The sequence below is a fragment of the Lonchura striata genome, chromosome 4 (genome assembly GCF_050655825.1).
Source record: "Lonchura striata isolate lonStrDom1 chromosome 4, ASM5065582v1, whole genome shotgun sequence".
In the NCBI taxonomy this organism is placed as follows: domain Eukaryota; kingdom Metazoa; phylum Chordata; class Aves; order Passeriformes; family Estrildidae; genus Lonchura; species Lonchura striata.
Window position 1 is genome coordinate 47,985,596 of NC_140706.1, and position 22,716 is coordinate 48,008,311.

The window sequence follows — 22,716 nt, forward strand, 5'->3', positions numbered from 1 at the left end:
AAGGACGCATACACAGTTTTCACATTATTATAATATGGTTGATGCAGTTGACAAAGTGTATATTATCAAGTGTTTTTAACCTTATTTTGAACTATCCCTAATTTTAAATTGTTTACCTAGGAAGGAAATAAATATTATCATCTGAATAAAGAAAAGATCCCTAGCTGGCTTTGAAATGTTTGTTTACTTTCCCACTGGGGAAAACAATAGTTGACAGTGGGTTTGATTCCCTGATTACCTCTCACTACATACCTCTCACTATTATCAGAGGCCATTACATAAACGGAGAGCTTGGCACTCTGGTGCCAGCTACCAGGTACAAAGACTTCTAGATAGCTGGTGCCATTTTAAGTTAGTTGTCCTATAAATCCAAAGTCAAGTCATATAACTTCCACTAAAAGAAACACATTTCTAATTTAGGATAATAATACAACCTAAAGTACTTCTTACAGAGCCTGGGCATACAACATGGATTTCAGTGAATTGTATCAATTTCTACCAACAGAAATTTTGATTCTGTGTCCCTCCTCATCTTGCAGGAAGTAAAAGATTTCCAGGACATGTACTTTTCATGGCACAGCAGGGCAATAGTTACTATTTGGGGATCATTGGAGATAACCAGTGGTAATGTGCTCATACTGAGAACAAAAATGAGACAATTTCATCACCCATATCAATACTCTCTGAACCTACCTCTCCATTTGGAAGAGAATTGCTGATTTACATAGCAGCTTACCAGATGCCAGGAGGATCAAATTGCATGCTATTGCAACAAAATCAGAAATATGCTTTCAATACTGATGCAGTTAATTTCTTTATAAGCATTATAGGGGCTAAAACATGTTTTATCCATTTGGAAATATGAAACAGATTCATTGCCTAGACCAATTTTCTAAACACATTATAAACTTTCAATATGGTAGTTTATTGGACAACTAGCATTAAAAACATATAACATTCCTGAAAGCCTTTCAAAAATGCAGAGGTTATTAGATTAGGACAGTTATAATCTCTAAATTACTTTTCCTGTATACATCTAGCACAGGACTTCTGACCTCCTCCCTGGCATGTCTACATAGTATTTGGAGCTATATCATGCATGGACACTTCCACACATTAACACAGTGACAAAGGACAGAATCAAAAAGAATATTTTCAGTTGGGTGAAAAAGAGTGATGGAATACAGTACATTTGTCAAAAATTTCAGCCAGTTCAACCAGGGAATGCTCTTGCTCAGTGCTGGTCAGGCTGGAGAGGAAGTCAAGCAGAGACTACTTCTAAGTGGATGAACGAGTGAGGGAGAAAGAAGTCAAGAACTCCTTAAAGTTATGTCAGCACATAACTTCAGCTCTTCTGAAAATGGGTTGGAACAAATTCTGACAGATTTTCAGAAAAGCAAAAATGTCCTGCAGCAGTTTTAGCAGCACAGGTTAAGAGGCACTGCCAACATCACCTAAAGACACTTTGGCATCTGCACCTCTATTTTGTCACCCTTCTAATACAAAACCCTACATAAAGATTATGTGGGTTAAGGTCTGTTTAAAATTGTTTTTATTCTATTTCTTCAGCAGATAACATTTGTGCAGCCTCTGTGGATGCTATGTTTCAGGCCTCACAGACACAAGTCTTTCTCTGGACAAGCTCCTCTATTTCCAGCACCATTTTTCTACAAATTGAAATATTGTTGAGGAAAAGGTGTTCTTTGAAGTCTCAACTGAAAAAGAAAATAGGTATCATTGGCCTAATAAGGTCTTTCCCATGAAAGGTAGTTTATGAGCCTTCTTTCTTAAATGTACCTCTTTTGTGTGGAATACAAATATATCAAGTCCTCACTGGCCTGTCAAGCATGGTATTTATCCACCACAGCTGTCTGAAAGGATAGATAAAGTTATCTTAACAATTGAATTTAGCCTTGATGCAGATGTTCATGCCATTCCAGTCTCTACTGTGGAAAAAATCTTTGCTTTGGAGTTACCAGTAAACATCTGCTGTGGCATGGTAACAAGGGTTATAACTACAGAGCAAAAGGGAGAGCTGGAAGCTGCTATAAGCAGGGCTATAATATCCAAGCTGACCTCTGGACAAGTACCTCGATGCAGGCTTTATGCAAGTGCAGCACAAGTGGTCAGGAGCATATCTGACCTTCCACGCTCCTCACCAGAGCCCTGACACATCACGTCCCAGAGTGCTGGCTCCAGACCCTCTCCCAGCACCACGTCACTCTTGTGCTGACACTTGTGCTTGCATGGAGGTTATCTGCAAGCAGAACATGGCTGAGCTGAGACCTCGGCATCACTGCCTCATTCTCCTCCCCCAGCACTCACCTGCATGTTTCTCAGGGGCTGAATCACTTCCTTGGTGCAGAGATCCAGGTCACTTATGTAGTCTTTCTCTGTCTGCAAGAGTTCTGCGATGATTTTCACCCTTCTGGCCATCATGCGTCTGCTGACTTCTTCTTCTTCTTCTTCTTCTTTGTCCTCCTGCAGTGGGGTGGCAGGGGTTGAGGACACTGCCTGTGGAGCCATTTTTTCTGGTAAAAAAAGGAAGAGATTTGTGAGGAGTGTCATAATTCCACATGCTCACCCAGCTTGCCCTGCATGACCACGGCTAGTGGACAAGCAGGCAAAGAGGAAAAGAAGCATAAGAAATGGCAAACCCAAATCAGGCTGAGTCTCATCCCATCTCCTTCTTCTAAAAGTGGACAGGGGTATGCCAAAGCAACTCATCCATTTGGTATCAAGGGGATAACCCATCACCAGCTCCCCTGGTTTAGATGTTTGGTATCGGGCAGAAATTTTCTATGGAGCATGGGAGAGTCTAATTCTTGTCACACTGAAATTCAAGGATAGCTGATGCCCTGCTACTCCTTAGAAAGCAGTCATGGTCTGACTTCTATTATGATTTGGAGGATGGAAAAAAATGTGCTCCTGTGAAAGAAAAAGGCTGTTTACCATAAAATCTTCACAATAATAACCTTTGTACAATGTAACTTTGAGTCTATTCATGGGAAATTGAGGACTGCAAGTACTGGATGACAAACTTTCAAGTGAAGACAATGTTACTAACAATGATGATGAATCCTCCAGCTCTGTTTAAAAATATTTTTTTGAAAGAGACAAAGGAATTCAAGGAGAATATGAGAAAACCTTTAAGGATCAATAACAACTGTTTCTTGGAACAACAGAGATTATTTGGGTTGGAACATTCTTCACTGTTTTTCAGTACTTACCACCTAGGATATCTATTTTGTTTCAAATACATGAAAATGCAAATGACTCTTCTACAGATGGGTAATTTATGTACATTACAGGACATGCACACAAACTACTTATCTGTAAGGATGGTCTTCCCACTTGCTGATCTGCAAGCCTGCCTGCAGAGATCCATGTCAGTTCTAAAAAGGGCACTGACAATTCCTATTTTTCATTAAGAAACACACACACAAAACCCAAAAACAAAACAAAACAAAACAAAAAACAAAACAAAACAAAACAAAAAAAAAATGCAAGTCAAATATTTCAGAGGCTATTCTGGTGTTTTTCTGCTAGCCACAAGATGGTGCAGAGTACCAACAAAGATGGACATATCATTAGCCTGCTCAAGTCTGCATCACTCAGGCTGAGCTTTGACAGCCCCAGCTTTTATTGCTCAGCAGCAAAGGCTGGGAATCTTTGCTGATGGTCAGACTGCTACACCTTCATGTCAGCTTCTTGTACAGACTGTACTGAAGGAGGTAATAGAAAGCAGTATCAGGAGCTTTGCTCACTGATTATATTGCAGTTATTTGAATTTATTGTCAATGGTAAGGTCATGAGCGCTCCAGTGAGCATCAAACAGCACAACTCACCCCTACAACACCAGCCAAGGGGGTAGAAGATAGCCCACAGCTGGACTTTTGGGAGCCAAGCAGCATTCAGGACAGAGAGATTTGAGCCATCTTCCAACAAGAGGTGCAAAATATGATAAATCCAATATATTATCTTTGCCCATCCCTTGTACAATTATGCTGGCCACTGATATTCAGAAAGGACAGGTTTTTATTAATGAATCTTGCACCAGGTATTCAAGTGAGACTGATATGACCACAGATAGTTTAAAATAGCTGCTTTTGGGATGGCATGTCTGTCTCTGCACCACTAGTTTTAAACAGTGAGGACCAAGAACGTAAACAGATCTGGGTGGGGGAATGGAAAGCAGAGGAGTAGGGGAGCTGTTTTCTCAAACTTTTTTGTATTTTGATACACTTTTCAGCTTGGAGTTTTTAGCCTTGAAGTTTGTGTATAACACAGGCATGAACATTTTGTCCTCAAGTTTGTACAGACACAATGAAACAGAAACATGAAGAGAATGTCTTCCCTCTGCAAGGCCTTGGCTATCAAAAGAATTTTAGGCTTAACCTTGCACTGATGTGTTTGTGCTGGTATGATTGCACGAACTGCACAAGAGTTTGCACTCCTGCAGAGTTCATCCACCAAAGGTGCTGTGTGCTGAATATTATAGATTCTGCCCTTTAGTGAGAAGGAGAGCAAAACTGGTACCAGTATCACTTCACAACTCCCTTGGAGAAATTTACTGCTAGGGTTGCAGAACGGGATCACCTTGCCTGCTGCTGGCATGCTAAAGCAGCAGGTACTTTTTTGTCTAAAAACTTACAGTATGTAACCACATTTGTAAATTCACAAGGAACAATGAACAATTCATTTCTATTTCACTTTTGTACCAAAATCAGGATTTTTCTTGAGATTGGGTGTGAAACTGTTTGCATGCATGTAACTGTGCATGAAGAGTTCAGGGCAGCTCCTGAGAAAGCACAGAGAGGAAGATCTCAGAAGTGTAGTTTTGTCTTAGACACAGATGTTATGATATCAGATGGAATTTTAAGGTAAACACAAGATGCTGTACAAAAAACTTTCTAATCTTTTATACTGGTGGCAGAGGAGGCCATTATATGAGCAAAATAAAGCCACTGTATTTCACTTCAGGCTGCAAGTCATAATCCCTCGAGAGACTGCTCTTTCAGTTTGTGTCATTAGATAGCCCTGATCAAATTTGATTCTTGAATTATGTCAGAACTCATCTATAATCATTATTGCATGATACATAATAATGCCAGGAAAGAAAAATTATTCTCAACAGGAAGAAGCAATCATGAGAAGTATCAGTTAGATGCTGTTTCCTTATAGAAAACATGTTTTTTAATAAATGTTTCCTTTAGTTAAATGTAATAAAATTTTTCATTTTCACTCAATATGTTCACTTTTTCATTTCAGGCATATCTGTCTCTATAGGATGCAATAGCAAGATTTTGAAGTGATGATTACAGCCAAAATGTATGATTTCATGTTCAGCTGATTGCTTTTGACCAGTTTGAGAACATTAGTAGTTTGCTGAAATCCTTGTGGAGTAAGTGCAAGTTTAATGATTGCACAAACAGTGAGTGCATATCTGGAATATAATCAGACTCATTTCTACCTGGCAATGTGTACTAGCCCTGGAACAGCTGAAGAGAGGATTAGCAGGAAAAGACATCGCTGAGGATTAACTGCTACAGTAAGAATTTGACTCATTTGTCCTCAGAGATACCAGGTATAGAAAAATTCTAAAATAGTCTGTTTAATAGATTATTAAACTGTTATGTCTTAAGCCCAGTTTACAATAAACTAACTGCTACTTTTACTAGACATAAGAATAAAAAGTAGAAGGCAATACTTGTAATTAATGCTTTTGTGATGTCAGCTATCTGCAGGAGTTGCCTTTCTAGAGGACATTCCTTTGGCGATTACTTACGTTTTTCAACTGTGTATTGAAATACATGACTGTAGTTGCATGAAACAAGAGGTTCATTATGTGATGACAAGGACAAAAGCTACAAAAGCAGATTCTTGCAAGTGTGAAGTATAAAGATGTCCCCCAGATGGAGACATCCCACAGTGTGGTGAGGGCATGGAGGAACAGAGCTTGCAATGTGCAAATGCAGCAGCTCTCTTCTAGACCCAGGGGAGGTACTGGGGGACTGTTCCAATCTACTAAGAGGGAGGAGAGGCAGGTTTGCCTCAATCCACAACTGCAGAAAGGAACCAGGTGCTAAACCTGAAAGTGAGATTAAAACACAAACGAGGTTAAGTGTTGGGATCCAGAGTGATAATGTGATTTTTTTTTCATAGAAGAAGAAAGAAAGAGAGAAAAGTCAGAAAAGTAGGAAAATGCCTACTTATAATAATTACAAGAAGCACAGGAAAGGGGTTACCACCACCATGGGTCCAGCGCTGGCCTGCAGAGTGCGATGGGGAAGATCTGCGCGGGTGCAGTGGGTCTATCTCCGGTGAAGTCTCTCCAAGAGCAGCCCAGTGACCCAGTGAAGGAGCAGCACCACAGCAGCAGGACCAGAGAGGGATGGGGAGCATGGGCAGCTTCATTGGAGCAGCCAGGACCGCGAAGGACAGCGCAGACAGCAAGGATTCCAGCACTGTGTGGATTTTTGCAGCGCAGCCCCCCCAGTGACAGTTTAGGCGTTTGTGTTTAGAGGGTTTTGAGAGCAGCAATCCTCACGTCCACTTCATGAAATTCATTGGCTGGCTCCTTGGTGTATCAAAAAGTTTGCTGCTTGCTTGCTAAATGTATCAAAAATTTGTTGCTCACTGCTCTGGTGTATCAAAAGTCTGCTGCTTGCTTAATGTATCAACTAAAAGCTCTATGAATAACTTTCAGCAGGATGCCTCATTTTCTAAAATAAAGCAGTTTCTAGCGGTTTGTTTTAAAGGTAACTCAATACTTTAATTTTTAAACCTTAATCTTCAAAGAGGTAATGGAGAAACACTCCTTACATTTTACTCATTCAGTACAGGGACCCACAGCAAGCGAACGGAGGAGCAGCCATAACAGGCCTCCAAGATCTCTGTGCACAAATCTCCCTGTTTTTCATGTCTAGAGAGTGAGCATCTCCAACAGGTCGATTCTAGCCATCCTTCCTCCCAGGTAAGATGCTCTGATTGGATATTATGTTTGCTCTTGGTGTGGGGACCTAAATTTCTCCCCATCCAGTGCTTCCCATGTGGAACCAAAGGAACTACCACAGAATATAGGAACAAGTACAGTGATGCTGGGGTGTGGAGTGAGTTACAGACCTTTTTGTTATATAGGCAGCATTTGAAAGATGCCAAAGGAATGCGAGTTCTGCACTCACACTGCGCAGATATAAGGATTTTGCCTGGCACAAGGGACTGGTGAAGGCATAAGTTATCAAGGTATAACAAACAAATTACAGAATTACTCTGTTTCCACATGTTAAGCATGAGTTTTTTATCACCCTGGATAAACTATTCCTCTGTGAAAGCAAGTCCTCAGATAGCCTTTACCCTCAGATAACCTAGCAATTACACAAGGGAATGTACACCAACTTTTATCAGCTGGATTTGGGAATGAAATGCAGACAGCCAAGTCCAGAGACTGCCGCCGTGGCAGCTTTCCTCTCCCTCCTCATGCTGTCGCTCTGGCTCTGTTCTCTACACGCCTTCATCCACTGCAGGAGCAGTGGAAGGCTGGGAAGGCTGCAGGGCACTGAGACACTGGGATCCATAGAAGTGAGGGAGACTGAAACAGGACAAGCAGTGGGGAAAGATGGAGTGTGACTATGTGCAGAGGAAGTGCATCACATTAGATAACACACCAGAGTTTTATTCCAGATGCCCCTCCCTTTGTGAGGGACTACATGGGGTGTCCTTACAGTTCCCACCAGAGTTCTTACAGTGCAACAATACAGTGCAACAATACAGTGCAAACATGGTGCAGATTAGGCCACTGAAGACTAACTTGGGCATTGAAATAGAAAAGTATTGGGAGGGGCTTGAGGAAAACCTTTTTTTTTTCTTTTATTGAGAGGCTCAATAAAAGAAAAACAGCAGCATTGTACATGAGCAGGTTTGCCGTGCAGAGGCTGTGAGCATCACGTGCAAAAAGCCCCTTTTCTGAACCCAGGAAGAAAACACTGCAGGACCAGAGTGACCTTGCACCCGTATTCCTGGGCAACAGGTTTGCTTATAAAATCTGCATCAGAGACTTCTGTGCAATTAGGTCATTCAATCTTTGATCATTTTTCTGTTCCATAAGGTACAGAGAATATTTACATTCAACGTGCAAGTTCTTTCTTCAATTCCTTGACAGCAGACCACTCTAATTATGTGTGTGCTGACAGGATTACAGAGAGCTCCCATGTGACCGTGGTGGAGGGAAGAAAGCTTATCATCAGGTGACAGAAGAATGCCCTTATTGTTAGCTCCAATACTTACAAATAAACCTTCCCAGGGTGTCACATACAGGTATAAATACACCATCCCTGTGGCACTGAGCTAATATGTTAATAGAGCAGGAATTTGGGAAGGGCTGTACCTGAACCACTTCCTCCAGAACACAAGCACACAAGATTTGGCATGGATTAGCTGTATGAACTGGGGCCCACAATGCAAAGTATCCCAATTAATAAAATGTTTGTTAATATGCTCAGAGAAGGATCCATAACCCCCCTTGTGTCCCAGTCTTCCCTTGGGCTGCAGTTCCCAGTTCCATTCCTGGGAACTCCTTAGAGGTAGCTCCTAAGAGTCCTCAGCCCCACAGCAAGGCTTGGTTGTGCTAAGTGCTGTGCAAACACTGCGGCATAAAATGGATTCTGCTCTGAAAAGATGAGCTCGCTTCCCAGCCTGACAGACAATAAGTTCAAGGAACAACTCCAGTTTTATTGCAGCACAAGATAACAGAATCAGATCCCCAGAGCCTAAATTTGCATGGAAAAAATAGAAGTATTTGTTAGATCATCACTCCTCATCACAGGGCACAGAGGGGAGAATTTTCATCGAGCCATCTCCTGCACATCAGAAAATAACCTGAAATTTTACTCCTTACTGTACTTTAGCAAGCCAGCAGCACCACGGATCAATACATTCTGCAGTGAAATAAGATATCATCTGCATTGTAATCCATAGAAAGTTAGCACAAAGTAAATAAGGAACTGAGGAGTGGCACAGAGGATCTTTACACCTGGTAGGAGGTGCAAGAAGCTGACAGCATGGGCAGCCCATGCAGGAAGGAGCGGTGTGCTCTGCAAGCAGGGAGGAGGATGGGATGGAGAAAGGTGCCCTGCTTGAGATGAAGCAACGCTGGATGAGTTGCCTCTGACTGGGCTTTTGTACAACAAGAGATAGCAGCTTTCCCAGAATTTGTATAATTTTGCTGGTTTCTGCATCATTACTAGTGTTAGTTATTTTTCATAACTACATTAGACAGAGAAAACACACAGCATTCAGGGTTCAGACATGAGCTCTGAGGCAGTGTATGGTGGTAGCTGTGTGATTTGAATCACTGTCTAATACAGGTATGTCCCTGATGCATTTTAAATTGAACTGTGTGCAAATCATTTACCAGGGCAGTTGACCCATTCACAGCCAAAGTTGTAAGGGAGTTAATATGTAATAATTTGTAAGACAGGGTGCTTTTTTTGAGGCATTAATTGTTTTGCTGAGCACTGAAAATGTGATCTCTGATTCCTTCAGGAAACTCACTAGTTTCTGTAGCTCATTTTTCACAGCAAACACAAGCTGGGCATACAGTTATTAGCAAAACCCAGCAATCTGCCCAAAACCTAACATATAGTGAACTATGCTTCAAATGCCTTTTCATGGTGTGCCCTTTTTAGTTAATAGCATCCATATGTTAATCTGCACTGATCTTGCAAACATTTATTTGCCAATAACTGCATCAAGCAAATCCTTTTTATTGAAATACACAGGTACTCACAGACTGGAAGCTTTGGGTTAATTCAAAGACTGATCCCAACATGCATACAATATAAAAATATTAATATAGTTACTTTTAAAGCTGCTACTGTTGGATTTTCACTGTAGAAAAGGTAATTCATACCAGCTAACCAGCTATAGAAAATACATTTGAAAATAAAGATGCTAAATATCACTTTTTGTTTTGCAACTTCTTCATTCCTCTTGAAAGAATATACTCCCTGAATTTTCTAGTGAATGTAGAGCAGAGCAATACATAGAAATGTCACAGGAGTTCTGCCTTAGCTCTTGATATTATTTCTGCATCTTCACCACAGATGCTAGTGAATACATCTTCCTCAACCCCACTCTTCCCTCTTCAGAAAAGTAATGTCCAGTTGATGGAAGAAATATATATGGCCTGATCAAGGTATTCCAGGACTCTCCCAGGTATGCAAATCTAATCTGAGTTCTAAATGACTGCATGGTTTTATCATGAACCTGGCATTTGATGGCAATCACCTCATTTTCCCCTATCTAAAATGAGGCTGGCAGGCATTTGGTTATCTCACAGGATGAGCTGAAGTACAGGCACGAATTTTTGCCAAGCTTCTTGAGAGTATAATAGTTACTTTGCATCTTATTTCCTTTTTAAAAAGAGTAAAGTCAGGAAATGTTGCATGGCCATTCACACCAGATAAGCTATTGAATAGATGCATCTACTGTAGTCATTAACCATGAAAATGCTTTCTTGTGTCTTAACGAATCCTTCATTTTAAAGTAAAAAACACTTGCAGAAGTTTTCACCTTTGGCAATGTTATCGTGCACTGCTGTTTGTAGACTGACAGAACAAACCACCTCGATTACCTTGGAGATCTAGAGTGAGAAAAGCTCTTTCTCACTCTTCATAGAAAACACTGGTCTACTGCATAAAACAAAACTTAAAAGAAATCCAAGCACAGAAATTGAATTCTTAGGAGTTTTTATGCCTGTGCTTTCTCTTTTGGGCTTTTTGTTTTGTTTTCTTCATAGACTTTTATTTGGGGCCTCTATTTCCACCACACTGAGCTGCATTTCGAGCATATTCTTCAGAGCTCCTAGAAATGGCTGTGGAGGGCAGCAGCCCAGTTCCTAATCAGGGGAGCCTTTAGAGTATGCAGGGGGCTGGAAGAGCCCTCGAGAGGTGCCTCGCCTCCGCTTCACCTTGCACAAATGTGCTGCAATGCTGATGCAGGCACCGGGGTGTGTAAAGACACCTTGGTCCCTGTGCTCTGCCTAGGCTGCCTGCCACTAGCACAGATCAGGGTCCTGCAACCCCTGGCTTTTACCTGTGCAAACCTGCCCCACTTGCAGATTTCCTTCCGCAGGGCTTGCTGCTGTTGCATCTCTCTTACACATCCTTGTCTGTGCTAATACCTAGCCAGGGCTGCAGATTATGTATTAGAGAACATACTAACAGGAGCCAATAGAAGGGAGAGGCAACTAAACACGGAGCTTTCCCCACAATTCGTATTGGAAGCAAGTGCAAATTACCATTTGTATCTTTTTACAAAGCATTTGCCACTCCAGGGTGATCAGAAAGTCCCGACCAGGTAACACACACCAGACAAGCTGTCACCAACAGAGCTGCTGGTTTTCTTAGCGGGAATGAAAAACTCAAAAGCTTTGTGCCAACAAAACCACTTCCTTGCTGTAAACTGCTTTTCATCCAAGTGCTACAAGAAAAATGCAGAACACAAAGGTGTACAACCACAGCACATCGTCAGTGCTGGCAGGCAGCACATTAGGTCCGGGATCCGTGATCGTTATCAGATTCAGGCACATCCTCCTCAGAAAAATTTGATCCAGGTCAGGCCTTGGCACACAACTGCATTTCTATGGCGACTGCAAATACACTTTATAGGAATTTCTACCACCTTTGTATTTTCACTCTGAGGACAGGCAGCTTCTAATCCAACGCAAAGCCTGCAGGTACCTTTTTAACACATCACTGTTTTTCTTAAACAAACGCAAGCAAATAGAGTGAGCTGGTACCAGACCGTGCTTTGCAATACCTGGCCATGGCAGTCCCAGCATGTGGCAGGAACTGTAAAGCTGGATTTACTGTCTCCTTGGACTGCTGCCATAAACATAACCTCACGCTCTGCCATGACTTCCTGGGCTTTCCCACCGCCTCGGCTTCAGATTTTAAACAGGAGACTTTCATGGCTTGAATACGGCTGACACAGAACAAAGATTTCACACCTTTTTGCTGGATACTTCTCTGATAGCCTTGACCTCACCTGGCCAACCCCATTCCCGAGTTAAAATCTGCTGTTTTGATGGGACACGTGCCAGGAGCTTGCCACAGCGATCCATGCTTGTGCCCTGAAACACCCCTGCCAGATTCCTGAATCGTGGGCTTGACCTAACTGCGTAGTTTGCACCTTCTCATTGATTAGCTAGCATGAGAATACAATACCACAATTGATGAACCTCTCTGTTCTCAGCATATGCAGTCCCCATAGAAAACCTATTATTTTCAGGCTTATTATTTTATTTTCTGCTTTTATTGTCTCTCTGAAGCAATGCTACTTCCTAATTAAGTGCATCAAAACCACAGTACAGCAATCCAAAGTATTTTTCTATTTTATTTCCTCATAAAGGATTATGGTTGCAAGAATGACTGTCACTAAGCAGTTATAGCACTATTAGTAATACACACTTATTCGATAATAATACTCTAACGCTGTTGTGTTCAAGACCCTGGAAACCCACAGAAATTCATCCATTGGTGTTCCAGAGCACTCACAGAAATTGCCATTCATATTCTTCATGCTTTTCCTCAATTTGTGGCATCACATTTAGCTTTTGATTGATAAACCCAGTACTGACATACTTCACTACAATTTGCGGTCCATATGCAATTTGGTTATTTGAAAAGCAACTCTCTCCATAATCACAGAATGGTATAATTTTCATCAGAATATCCATCCGAACATGTATTTGGACATACTTTCGTTCAGGCTTGTACAATCTATGCAACAGTTTATAGACCACAATATTTTTAATTGAGAAAAGAAAAAAAAGTCCTTGATACTTCTAATGACTTGGCACATACCCCGCTTTAATGAGACAGTCAAAGACAGATAGGATGGAGCCATCCTGTTTTCACATTACTGTTTGTGCTGCAAATGCATTCTGGTGAATGAGAAAGATTTTGGTTGCATACGAGTTTTGCAGGCACTCACTAAAACCTTCAATTATATTTTGTGTCCCGTCCACAAAACACCATTTAGAAAAATAAGGGGGGACATCTCACAGTCTGGAGGTGGGGGACAAGGCTGAGAGGGGCCATTTCTCATTCCAGCTGTGGGTGTGGGGGGAGCAGAGCCTGCCATTTCCTTCTTTATCTGAAGGCTGCAGCCTGGAGGGCATGGAGACACCACCCCAGCTCGGAGCATCCCTGGCAGCAGAGCACCCAACAAGCTTCCCCAGTACCTTGCAATTTCTGGCTGTACTCTGTCCTGTCGGACTGACTCCTCCTCAAGCTGCCGGGGTCCCCGGTGGTGGTGGTGCTCTCTACCACGGGCTCCGTCTTCCTCCTCTGCCCCATATACAGCTTGTTCCTTAGCAGGGTCAAATTCCTCTTCCTTCCCCCGGTGCCTTCCTTCCCCGAACAGTCCATGCTCGCCAGGGACAGCTTTGCGTGGCGGTGGTGGTGGTGGAGAGGGGACAGTAGCTCGATTTTCAGGGAGGTGACCTCTCTGCCCAGGTGAAGGCTGGTTGCTTTGGCCTTGGTTTTGCAGCAGGGCTCGCCAGGCTCCGCAGGGCCCCGGGCTCAGCCCTGCCACCTGTGCCGGAGCAGCTCCACCCCCGGGAAGCTGCCGCCCCGGGCAGCGTTTGCATTCACCTGCCGTTGTGCAGGCGCGCCTGGCGGGGCCGCTTTCAGAGCCAGCCCCGAACCGCAGCCGCTCCCGAGCCCTCTCCTGCTGCAGGGCCGGGGGTGCCGGCACAGAGGAGCGGGAATTGCCTCCTCCCGGCTCTGGCAGGGAGATGCCCGAGCGTGGCACGGCAGCCCCCTTCCCTCTCTGCACTGCCGCCCAGGTGGAAGCAGAGAACAAGGCCAGTGGGAAGGAGAAGCCAGCCACCCCCTCGACCCTCACTCCAGCAACCTGGTCAGGACTCCAGCTCCTTGCATATCAAGTTGCATCTGCCAGTCTCCTGACCCCACTGAGAGGTGTAGCTTTTGGGCTGGAAACTCCGGATCTACAGGTTTGAAAGGTGACCAATCTCTCGAGACAATGAAGAAAAGGGCTGAGAAGGACATGAAAGCCCCTCCAGGAGGTAGGAAGCAGCATGGAGCTGGTGCTTGTGTTAAACCAGGCTCTATCCCGCTCCACACGGAGGGGCCAAAACCGAGGCGAAAGCCTTCCAAGGGCCCGTGAAGGATACCACAGCGAACCACTATGCTGTGATAGCCAGGGAAGTGAACACCAAAACACCTCTGGATTAGCTGCTGGAAGAGATCTTATTATCCTGTCTGTTAGCAATGGCCTCTGGCACACATGCTGCCTAATGATCCTCTGTAGCGCCAGTCTAATCAAGCTCATGCCAAAACAGCAGGAGTTGCTGGCATCTAAGCTTGGACTGGACTTATCCTGGGAAGAGCCCCAACAGCCATCAGTAGCAATCACTGCTGCTGCTGTGATACCCAACCCAGTGGCCCTCGATGCTGTAGGAAATGCCTGGTGGGAGCCCCGTGGTGCAGCCTAATCGGTGTCAGTCTCACGCACAATTATTGCCACAGCATCTGCCAGGGGACACAACTAATGTCCCTCTGACATAGGCTGGCAGAGCGTTTGGCTTTAGCACTGCACGCTGTGTCCCTGGACTGTCTAGTAAAAACCAAGCTGGGATGAGACATAGTAGTGTAACCTCCTTTCCAAGTTTTGTTTTTCTTTACAAAACTGGTCCTGTAATGCAATCTCCTCATCAAAGCCCTTCATTTCTACCGAACAGTGAAAATAAGAAGTTATGAAACTGTTAAGCAATAAACTACGTCAAATTGCAGCATCATGCCAGTGCTGCACAAAGTGTCCAGCCCAAACACAGCCTGGCAGAGGAATAAAGTGGTGAGGGGAATACTGGGAAGACTTTGTGCTCACACAGAGAAGTCACATATTACATAGGCAATTCATGTGCTACGTCCTCCTCTTTGATATTTCCTAAGAAACTCTTTATTATGCAAGTCAGACCACAAAAGGTCCTTGAAAGGCAAAGCATTGGTGACAGCAGGGAGAGGCATAAGCAGGGACAGTCTGGTGACACACTTGTGACAAGCATCAAAGCTCTAGCAACAAGTAGTACACAGACAAAAGTGGGAGCTAGCGAAATCAATCAGACAATTTCCTTACACTGGGGACTTTGGGAGGAGTTTTTATTTGAAGCAATAGCTTGGTATTAATCGAGGGTGGTAAAACTGGTTTAAACAGTCACCACCCTGACTGCCCCCCTTCCCCCGATGAATTTGTTCCCATTATTGCTGCAGGGTGCAAACATACAAATTTGAGATGAGATGGAGGAACTGATCTGGCAGAAAACTCCTCCCTCGCCCCTTTTCCCTGGGCTATTTTCCATCTGGATCTGTGCTTCTGATTAGTTCCTCAACCAGCTAAGGAAGCAGTTGTGGCAGCATGAAGCAGGGGATGACGCAGGGCACATACGAGCAGCTGTGGGTAGGGCTGATGGTTGCTTAGGCCAGAATTACCCAGAGAAGATATCTCTCCCCACCAGGATTTCAGTGTCATGCTTCCCAGAAAACAGAGGTCCCATCATTTTAGATGAGATTTCATTATATTTATTTAAATTAAAATGGTTTGGAGGAGAACTGGGGAATGTATCTTGGCTGGTGAAGGTGGAAGAACAAACTTAATAGAATTCTTGGCATTTTAAGTTCTATCATATGTGCAGAGTTACAGCCAAGACAGGATTTAGTAAAGTTTGCTCAGGTGTTTATTATGATAGCAATCTCCTCACATGCAAAAGTTGTCTTCCTCTTCAACTCAGTCACAGGGAGTGAAAAATACATGTTCATTCAGCAACAGAATTGTTATGGAGAAAGCCAGCTGTAGTTGCTGCTGCTGCTGTTGCACTTGGAATGGTTTACATAACTTTGGCTAGCAACATTATTTTGGAGAAAGCCAGGACTCCAAAGCAGGCCTACACCACAGTTTAGAATGTAGATAGGAACTTACAAAATACCTCCTCTGTGCCACCCAACATAGGAAAGGCTGAAAATACCATACCTTCTGTGATACTCCAAATGAGTGGGACATGTTCAGAACTGGTAGCTTCCCTATCCCCTTTGGAGGGAGGGAAATTTGAGAGACAACTGGTTTTATCCATCATCACATTAAATCCCATCGTGGATTTACACCACTGGGCTATGCCTGGCAATCAGCAGAGGGACTACATAAAAACAATGTATTGTTTTGTAACAGATTTGAGCAAGCCCCCTATAAAATCTTATTACTGTTTACTGATCTTTACTGACTATAACAAAATGCCACAGAAAGCACAGATCAGAACTGTGTGTTCTGACCACAGTAAGCATGGGTCAGAAGCATTCACTGCCACTCACAATAGTATGAGCAACCCTCTCTCAATTTCAAATTATTCCTGCTCTCTTCTGGCCCCATTAGCAACTGATGGGAAAACAGTACCAAAGTCACTAATCCATAAGACAAGAGGAATACATGTTATCTACATAGACAAGATGCTTTTTTTACAATGAATGTGGAAATCTCTTTTACTACTCTGTTATACTCAATTCTACAGAGCAAACTGGAATCCAGTTGATGCGAACACTCACGGGAGTTATTTGCACGGAAGCCACCCTGCTTAAGAAACAGAACAGGTGCTGGTGTCAACACAGAAAATATTGGCATTGTGTTCCCCAGCAACTGTATTGGCCACATACAAGAGCTGATTGTTGTAGGGTCAATGCCAACCTTTATCTCAGTCCTGAGCTATAAATGAACCAGAAGCACCATAAAGACTGATGGCCATTAAGTAAGCAAACAGTTATGTGTTTTCTTGTCATACCTCACAGCTGTTACAGAAGATTTCTTTATAACTTAGGAGCCCAAAATACCAGTGTGGGTAGACTGCCATGCCTGTTCCCTTTGAGTGGATGCACAGAGCACTGCTGGAGACCTGTGGCAATGGCATGGGATTGGCATTTCCAAGTTTGCTCACTGCAATGGCCGGCACAGACATCAAGGAAAAGAAAGTCTCAACCTGCAGCTGCAGAGTGACTGACGGTTTCACCTATGTAAAGAGACCACACTTGACAGGCAGTGGAGAAGCAGAAAGGTACCATGGTACTGCTGCAGAAAGCTGTCCTACCTTCCCCACAGGTGGAGCATGACCGCATGTCTCTGTAGCTCCCCATCTCCATACAGAGAAGTCTCAGTGCAAATAAAAGCAAGCCTGTACCTTTTTCACTCAGCCTGTATGCACGTGTCATAGCAAAGATGTCTTCTGAGGGACAAAACGTGGAGGCTTTGATAAGAACAATCCTGTGTAAGGCCCATCAAGGACTTGAGCACAGGAAAGTGGCTGGTACGTACACTCTACCTGTTTGCAACAGTACTCATAAGATAAGAACAGCATGACAGGTGAGGAAAAAAACAATAAAAAGATAAGGCTTAGGGACAGGTAAAACTGGAGTCTACATGCTGATTTTTCACAATGAATGAATCACAATTACTTTGAAATATACATAGGAAAAAACTTCAAACACCTTTCAATAGTACAAAAAGAGAAAAAAGCCTGTCTTGTAGGTGAAAAGTTATTTAGTGTGGCAGTCTCACTTTCACTCCTGCTGTTGATCTTGCTAGACTGGTGATTCCTGTAGAGAAATAGGTCTTTAGAAGTAAGTGCACAGTGATAATTTCTTTTAGCCCTGTCTACAGTGTTTCTTGTCTAAATATTTGTAGGAAAAAAATCATAAAGTACATGCCTGCTGGGGCTCAGGCGAGGCTGTGGATATTTCTAAGAAGGGATGGCTCAACCTTTCAAGATATGCAATCTATCTCCTCTGACTGCTGTGATGCTTTCTTACTCCAAACAAAGCCTCTGCTCCAGTTTACACACACAAAAGGCTGACGTGTTTTCTGTCTACAGAGGGGGACCCATCTCTCAAATCGAAACACCTGCCAGAGAGGAGAAGGGATGCTGAGAAAAGGGCCGGCAGGGCTTGAATTGTCCTTGCAGTGCTGTGGATCTGTCACTATCAAGCCAGGGCTTTGTGTAGGTCTGATAGGCTTGGAGCTGGGCCAGCTCCCAGAGGGGGATATCTAAGGGCAGTGCTGCTTTGAAAGGGCTGGGAGGTGAGAAAGATGGAGAACTTGCCAGGAAATTGAGCGGCCCTTTGATTTCTTCAGTGTTACAGCCGTGTAATTTTCTAAGGAAAATAACCTGACTCTGTTGATCAAGTAGATGGCACTGTGATATCAAATGAGCTAATGAGGAAAGACAAGCAAGAGAGCGAGGCATAGGTAAAAGAACAGGAAGATGATTCTTCATTATTGGTTTGTTTCAATGTAAAATAAGAGGGCATGGAAATTACCAAGATTAAATATTTTCTGTGGAATTCTTTGAGAACCTTATGTCTGGCAATTCACAATCAAGCGAGGGATGGAACCTAAAAATGGACTATCATGAGCAACTGGAAAGATTTTCCTTCTAGGTCTCTATTTTGAATCATTATAGATTTGCAGCTTCACACTAAAATTTCATATTTCCAGACAGTATTCTTATAGCTGAACTGGAGCCTTTTTTCTTTTTCTCTATGTTCCTGTTTGTGCACATTTGTGAAAGAATGAATGAAAGAATGAACCAGAGAGAATACTTTTTGGCAATTTTTATTTTGTGATGGGGGAGTTGCCTTGGAGTAACAAAGATAAGAGTCTTTAAAAAAAATTAAGCTTCAGTTTATACTCACAAACAAGTTTAATGGGAGTTAGGGTAGGTTGAAAATTCTTGGTTCACAGAGCTTAAAATTCATTTAATACAGATGCCTAGGAGGGAAGAAATGGACATATCTGACAAAACTAGACTCAGTCATGGTGTCCTGGCCTCTGATAGGCAAATCACTTTCTAGGCAGAGGTCTAGAGAAGTTAAGTCTGGCAAGTGAATCCTAACACACTTCACAGGGGATCCTAGCGAAAAGCATGGTTAAAAAAGAAACAGCTTAGACAAAACAGCTCAGACAAACAATTTATTCAGGGAAAAACAGGGTGTAAACTTAAAATCTTCTTAACAGTAATAATGGAAATTTTGCACAAATACAGAAGACCAGTCTCTTTAAAGCAACTGGCTTGCCAAAGTGAGTTCACTGCTACAAAATAAGTGTTCACAGTCTGATGCAAGGTACTTAGTGTCTTTGGGATAGGAGCCTCTGTTCTTATTCACATTGAGATGGAAAGTAATGTAACCTGATAAACCTAATTCTAGTTACTGAAATACACAATGATTCCTTTCAGTTCGATGGTGCAGTCTTTCATTGCCATCAGGCATCCATCAGTGAGCAATATACAAATCCATATGTGAATTGGTGGTTGTAGACATCCTCTCTAGACATCCTCTGCCAAATCCAGCTGTGCCAATGAAAGAGGTCACCGACACCAATGATTTGTCATCCTTCTCCTGCTGAGGACTGTCAGTGTGAAGATCTGCAGGAGTTGTTCATGGCCCTTAACTTGCTTTGGCTGAAAAGCAGTCTGAATAACATAGCCCAAAGTCCCTAAACTGCCTCAGGTAGTCTTGCCTGGTTTGATCTGCCTAAGGAGCACTGGTTCCAGCTGATCCACTGGCAGCTGGGGGAGATGATGTTGGCTGAACAAGTGAGCACTGGCCAACAGGTCCAGGGAGTTCCATTGAGGCGGCTGGGCAGGGAGGAAGCCTGGCTGTGACTCTTGCACACAGGTAGCAGCAAAACAGAGGGCTGGCAGGAATTGATTCCTTCAGATTAACAGTTTTATAAGCCATGGAGATAGAACTTCTACTACAGCAAAATTTAATGATAATGATGTGATCACCAGCCAAGAGCAAATGCACTGAAATAGCACGTAGTACTAATGAAATTCTTCAAAGCTTTATCAGGTGAAAAGATGAAAATTATTTTCATTCAGGAGGATGGTTTTCCTTCAATTATAATATAGATAATATTTTCTGCATTTATTTTGTACAGCATTTTAATGGGCAAAACATTAATTTTTAAATATTTATGTGTGTATATAAAAATTTATCTAAAATCCATGTAAATGTATACTGCAGAGTACAACTTTTAAAATAAGGACGTCCTTCAGGCTTAGATGGTTATATTGCTGCTGAGTTTTTGCTATACTCCAGTGGCATTTTGCTGGAATGAGATTCACCCCTGTGCAGAGGGCAAGCATAAAACCTAAGCACCATGTAAGTTCTACTTAAGTCTTAAGGACCTGGCTCTAATTCCATTGAAATAAATAGCAATATTTTCATTGTTTTTCAGTGGGAGCTGTTACAAGGTCAATGAACAGGATCAGTCCTATAAATGCTTTTTGCTGGCCCAATTGGAATGATATGCAAGGAGCTAGATGCAAAATGCTTGGGAATGCATGTGAAAAAATCCCTTGGCAGTAAAAGACTCGGTAATTCTGGAGAATTTGCTCAAGGTAAATACTGGAACCAAAACATTGATTTGTTTCAAAGATTCGAGGATGGTAGGTAAATTTATTCTAACTAGGGAGTTGGTCTTACCCAAATATGACTTGAGGAGTATTGGCATACTTCAGCTTATTCTGTGTAATACACTGCACAATACTGAAAAATACAAGCAAACCTATTTAAAGAATTACTATTTCTGCAGTACTAGGATAATTTTGGATGCCTTAGAGTAGTAAAACATCATGTTCTCTGCTCTGGTAGCATTAGCAGGGTGTCACTGTGGTTTTCTGCTGTATCATCTACCCTTGCTAGGTAACATGATGGCATTTATTTATGCATCTAAATTGCACCTGCACAGAAACTCGTTTATATTTCATAAATTCTATGTGCTTCACACCTGATTTCCCATTACAGATGAGGGAGTTTGAGATAAGACCATGTTCACAACACAAGGCAAAGGAGAACTCTGAGCTCAGACTTTGTGCATCTTACCAGGATGCCTGGACACTGCAGTGTGTTTCACTTTCCAGATTGTAGAAGAAAATAAATATGAATTGGACTCCTACTAGAATACCCTTACACCCATCTGTCAGCTTTGCAAGTGCAAAACTCCTGTGTGTATTCTCAGTAAGTGATTTTCAAAGGCTCTGACCTTCCATAAATGAAATCTAGATTTCTAAGAACTAAGCAGAGGTGGCATGCTAGGCCTATGGCATGTGTTTCCTTTTAACCTTGCCCATTTCAGCAGCAGGCTCAAAGAAAGCACATAATAGGTTTTATTATAATAGAAAAAAGTTATATGGGTTTTTCCTTTTTTTAATTACTCCACATGAAAAACAGATTGTTTGCCCTCTAGACAAACTTTAAAAATTCAGAACTACAGAGAGCTGTTGGTATCTGAGGGGAGCCTAGAAGAAAGATGGAGAGGGATTTCTGACAAGAATATGTAGTGATGGAACAAGGAGGAATGGCTTCAGACTGAAAGAGAGTATGTCTAGGATTAGATATAACGAAGAAATTCTTTACTGTGAGGGTGGTGAGACACTGGAACAGGTTGCCCAGAGAGGTTTTGGATGTGATCCCTGGAAGTGTTCATTGCCAGCGTGGATAGAGCTCTGAGCAACTTGGTTTGGTAAAAGATGTCCCTGTCCATGGCAGGGGGGAACTATATGATCTTTAAGGACCCTTCCCACCAAGTCGATGATTCTATGAAGAATTTCACCTCTACATGTTCAATTCAGCGCATTACCCCTGAAAATCTTGCATTTGGTGAACTCATGCCAACTCCTCTGGTGAAATATGAAGTACTATTTTGTAGCTTCTGCAGAAGTGGGCAATGGCCCTGCAAAATTGCCTCTCTGCTCTTCTGGAGATGTCTATTGTCACAAATGCAGCAAGCAGTGGCACAAATCAGAGGAGACCATAGCTTTTTTTTTCCCCCCCAGAGCCTTCTTGTAGTGGGAAATCCACATACTAGAATACAGCTCCATCAAAGATCCAGAGCTCCAACTGACACATTTCAGAGGAGTACATGGGGAACAGTAGTGAGGCCATCATGAAAATCTCCTGCTCTAGTGTAAAATAATTCTATGTCCTTGCTGCACACATTGAGCAGACAATCCTGACACTTTTGAAGCTTGATCTACCAAAGTACTAAAGGGAACTAATAATGAGAAGTAGTTATATGCTGCTTAAATCTGAAGGAAGATACTGACTTAAGCCTTTCTGCTGAAAAAAAAAAAAATCCCAATATCATTCAAAATAATGTGTAAAATAATGAGCCTAACATGGAGTTAGCCTGCAGAAATCGTTCAGGGAATTCAAATCAGAGTTAACATTCAAAGCTAATACCGACCACCTTTCAAGATGAATACATAAGATAATTGACTTGGGATTTAAGAGTGATGATGCAACAAAAGTTATTCTGCCTCAGCCTCTCCAATGAAATGCAAATAGTGGTATTTGTCACTTTTCAGTAATTTTTGAAAGATTCACAAATAAAAAGCAGTACTTCAAGAACTACCATCCTTATTGACAGAGGAAATTCATCTGAAATCATCCTCAAGGATCAATGAAAAGGGAATTTAAAGGAATCAGATCATATGTAGAGTTATTATGCTTCAAAACCAATACAACATGAATACAGAATCTAAATGAAGTATCAGCAGGGTTCAGTATAAAAATTTATCTCTGATTGGGAACCCATGCAAACAGCCCAGCTATAAACAGAGCAGACACAGAGTGGCTTGGGTGACAT

The 22,716-nt window shown here is 42.4% G+C and overlaps 1 protein-coding gene across 1 annotated transcript in view; it reads right to left on the reverse strand.

The window, feature by feature from the left end:
- Nucleotides 1-14,051, reverse strand: part of ARHGEF38 (Rho guanine nucleotide exchange factor 38) — a 37,237-nt gene extending 23,186 nt beyond the window's left edge. The window contains exons 1-2 of the mRNA XM_021531434.4: nucleotides 13,247-14,051; nucleotides 2,326-2,531 (exon numbers count right to left, since the gene is read on the reverse strand). Coding sequence (XP_021387109.1) covers nucleotides 2,326-2,531; nucleotides 13,247-13,433 — 393 coding nt within the window. The 5' untranslated portion in view covers nucleotides 13,434-14,051. The remainder of the gene's footprint in view (nucleotides 1-2,325; nucleotides 2,532-13,246) is intronic.
- Between the last annotated feature and the right edge of the window lie 8,665 nt (nucleotides 14,052-22,716).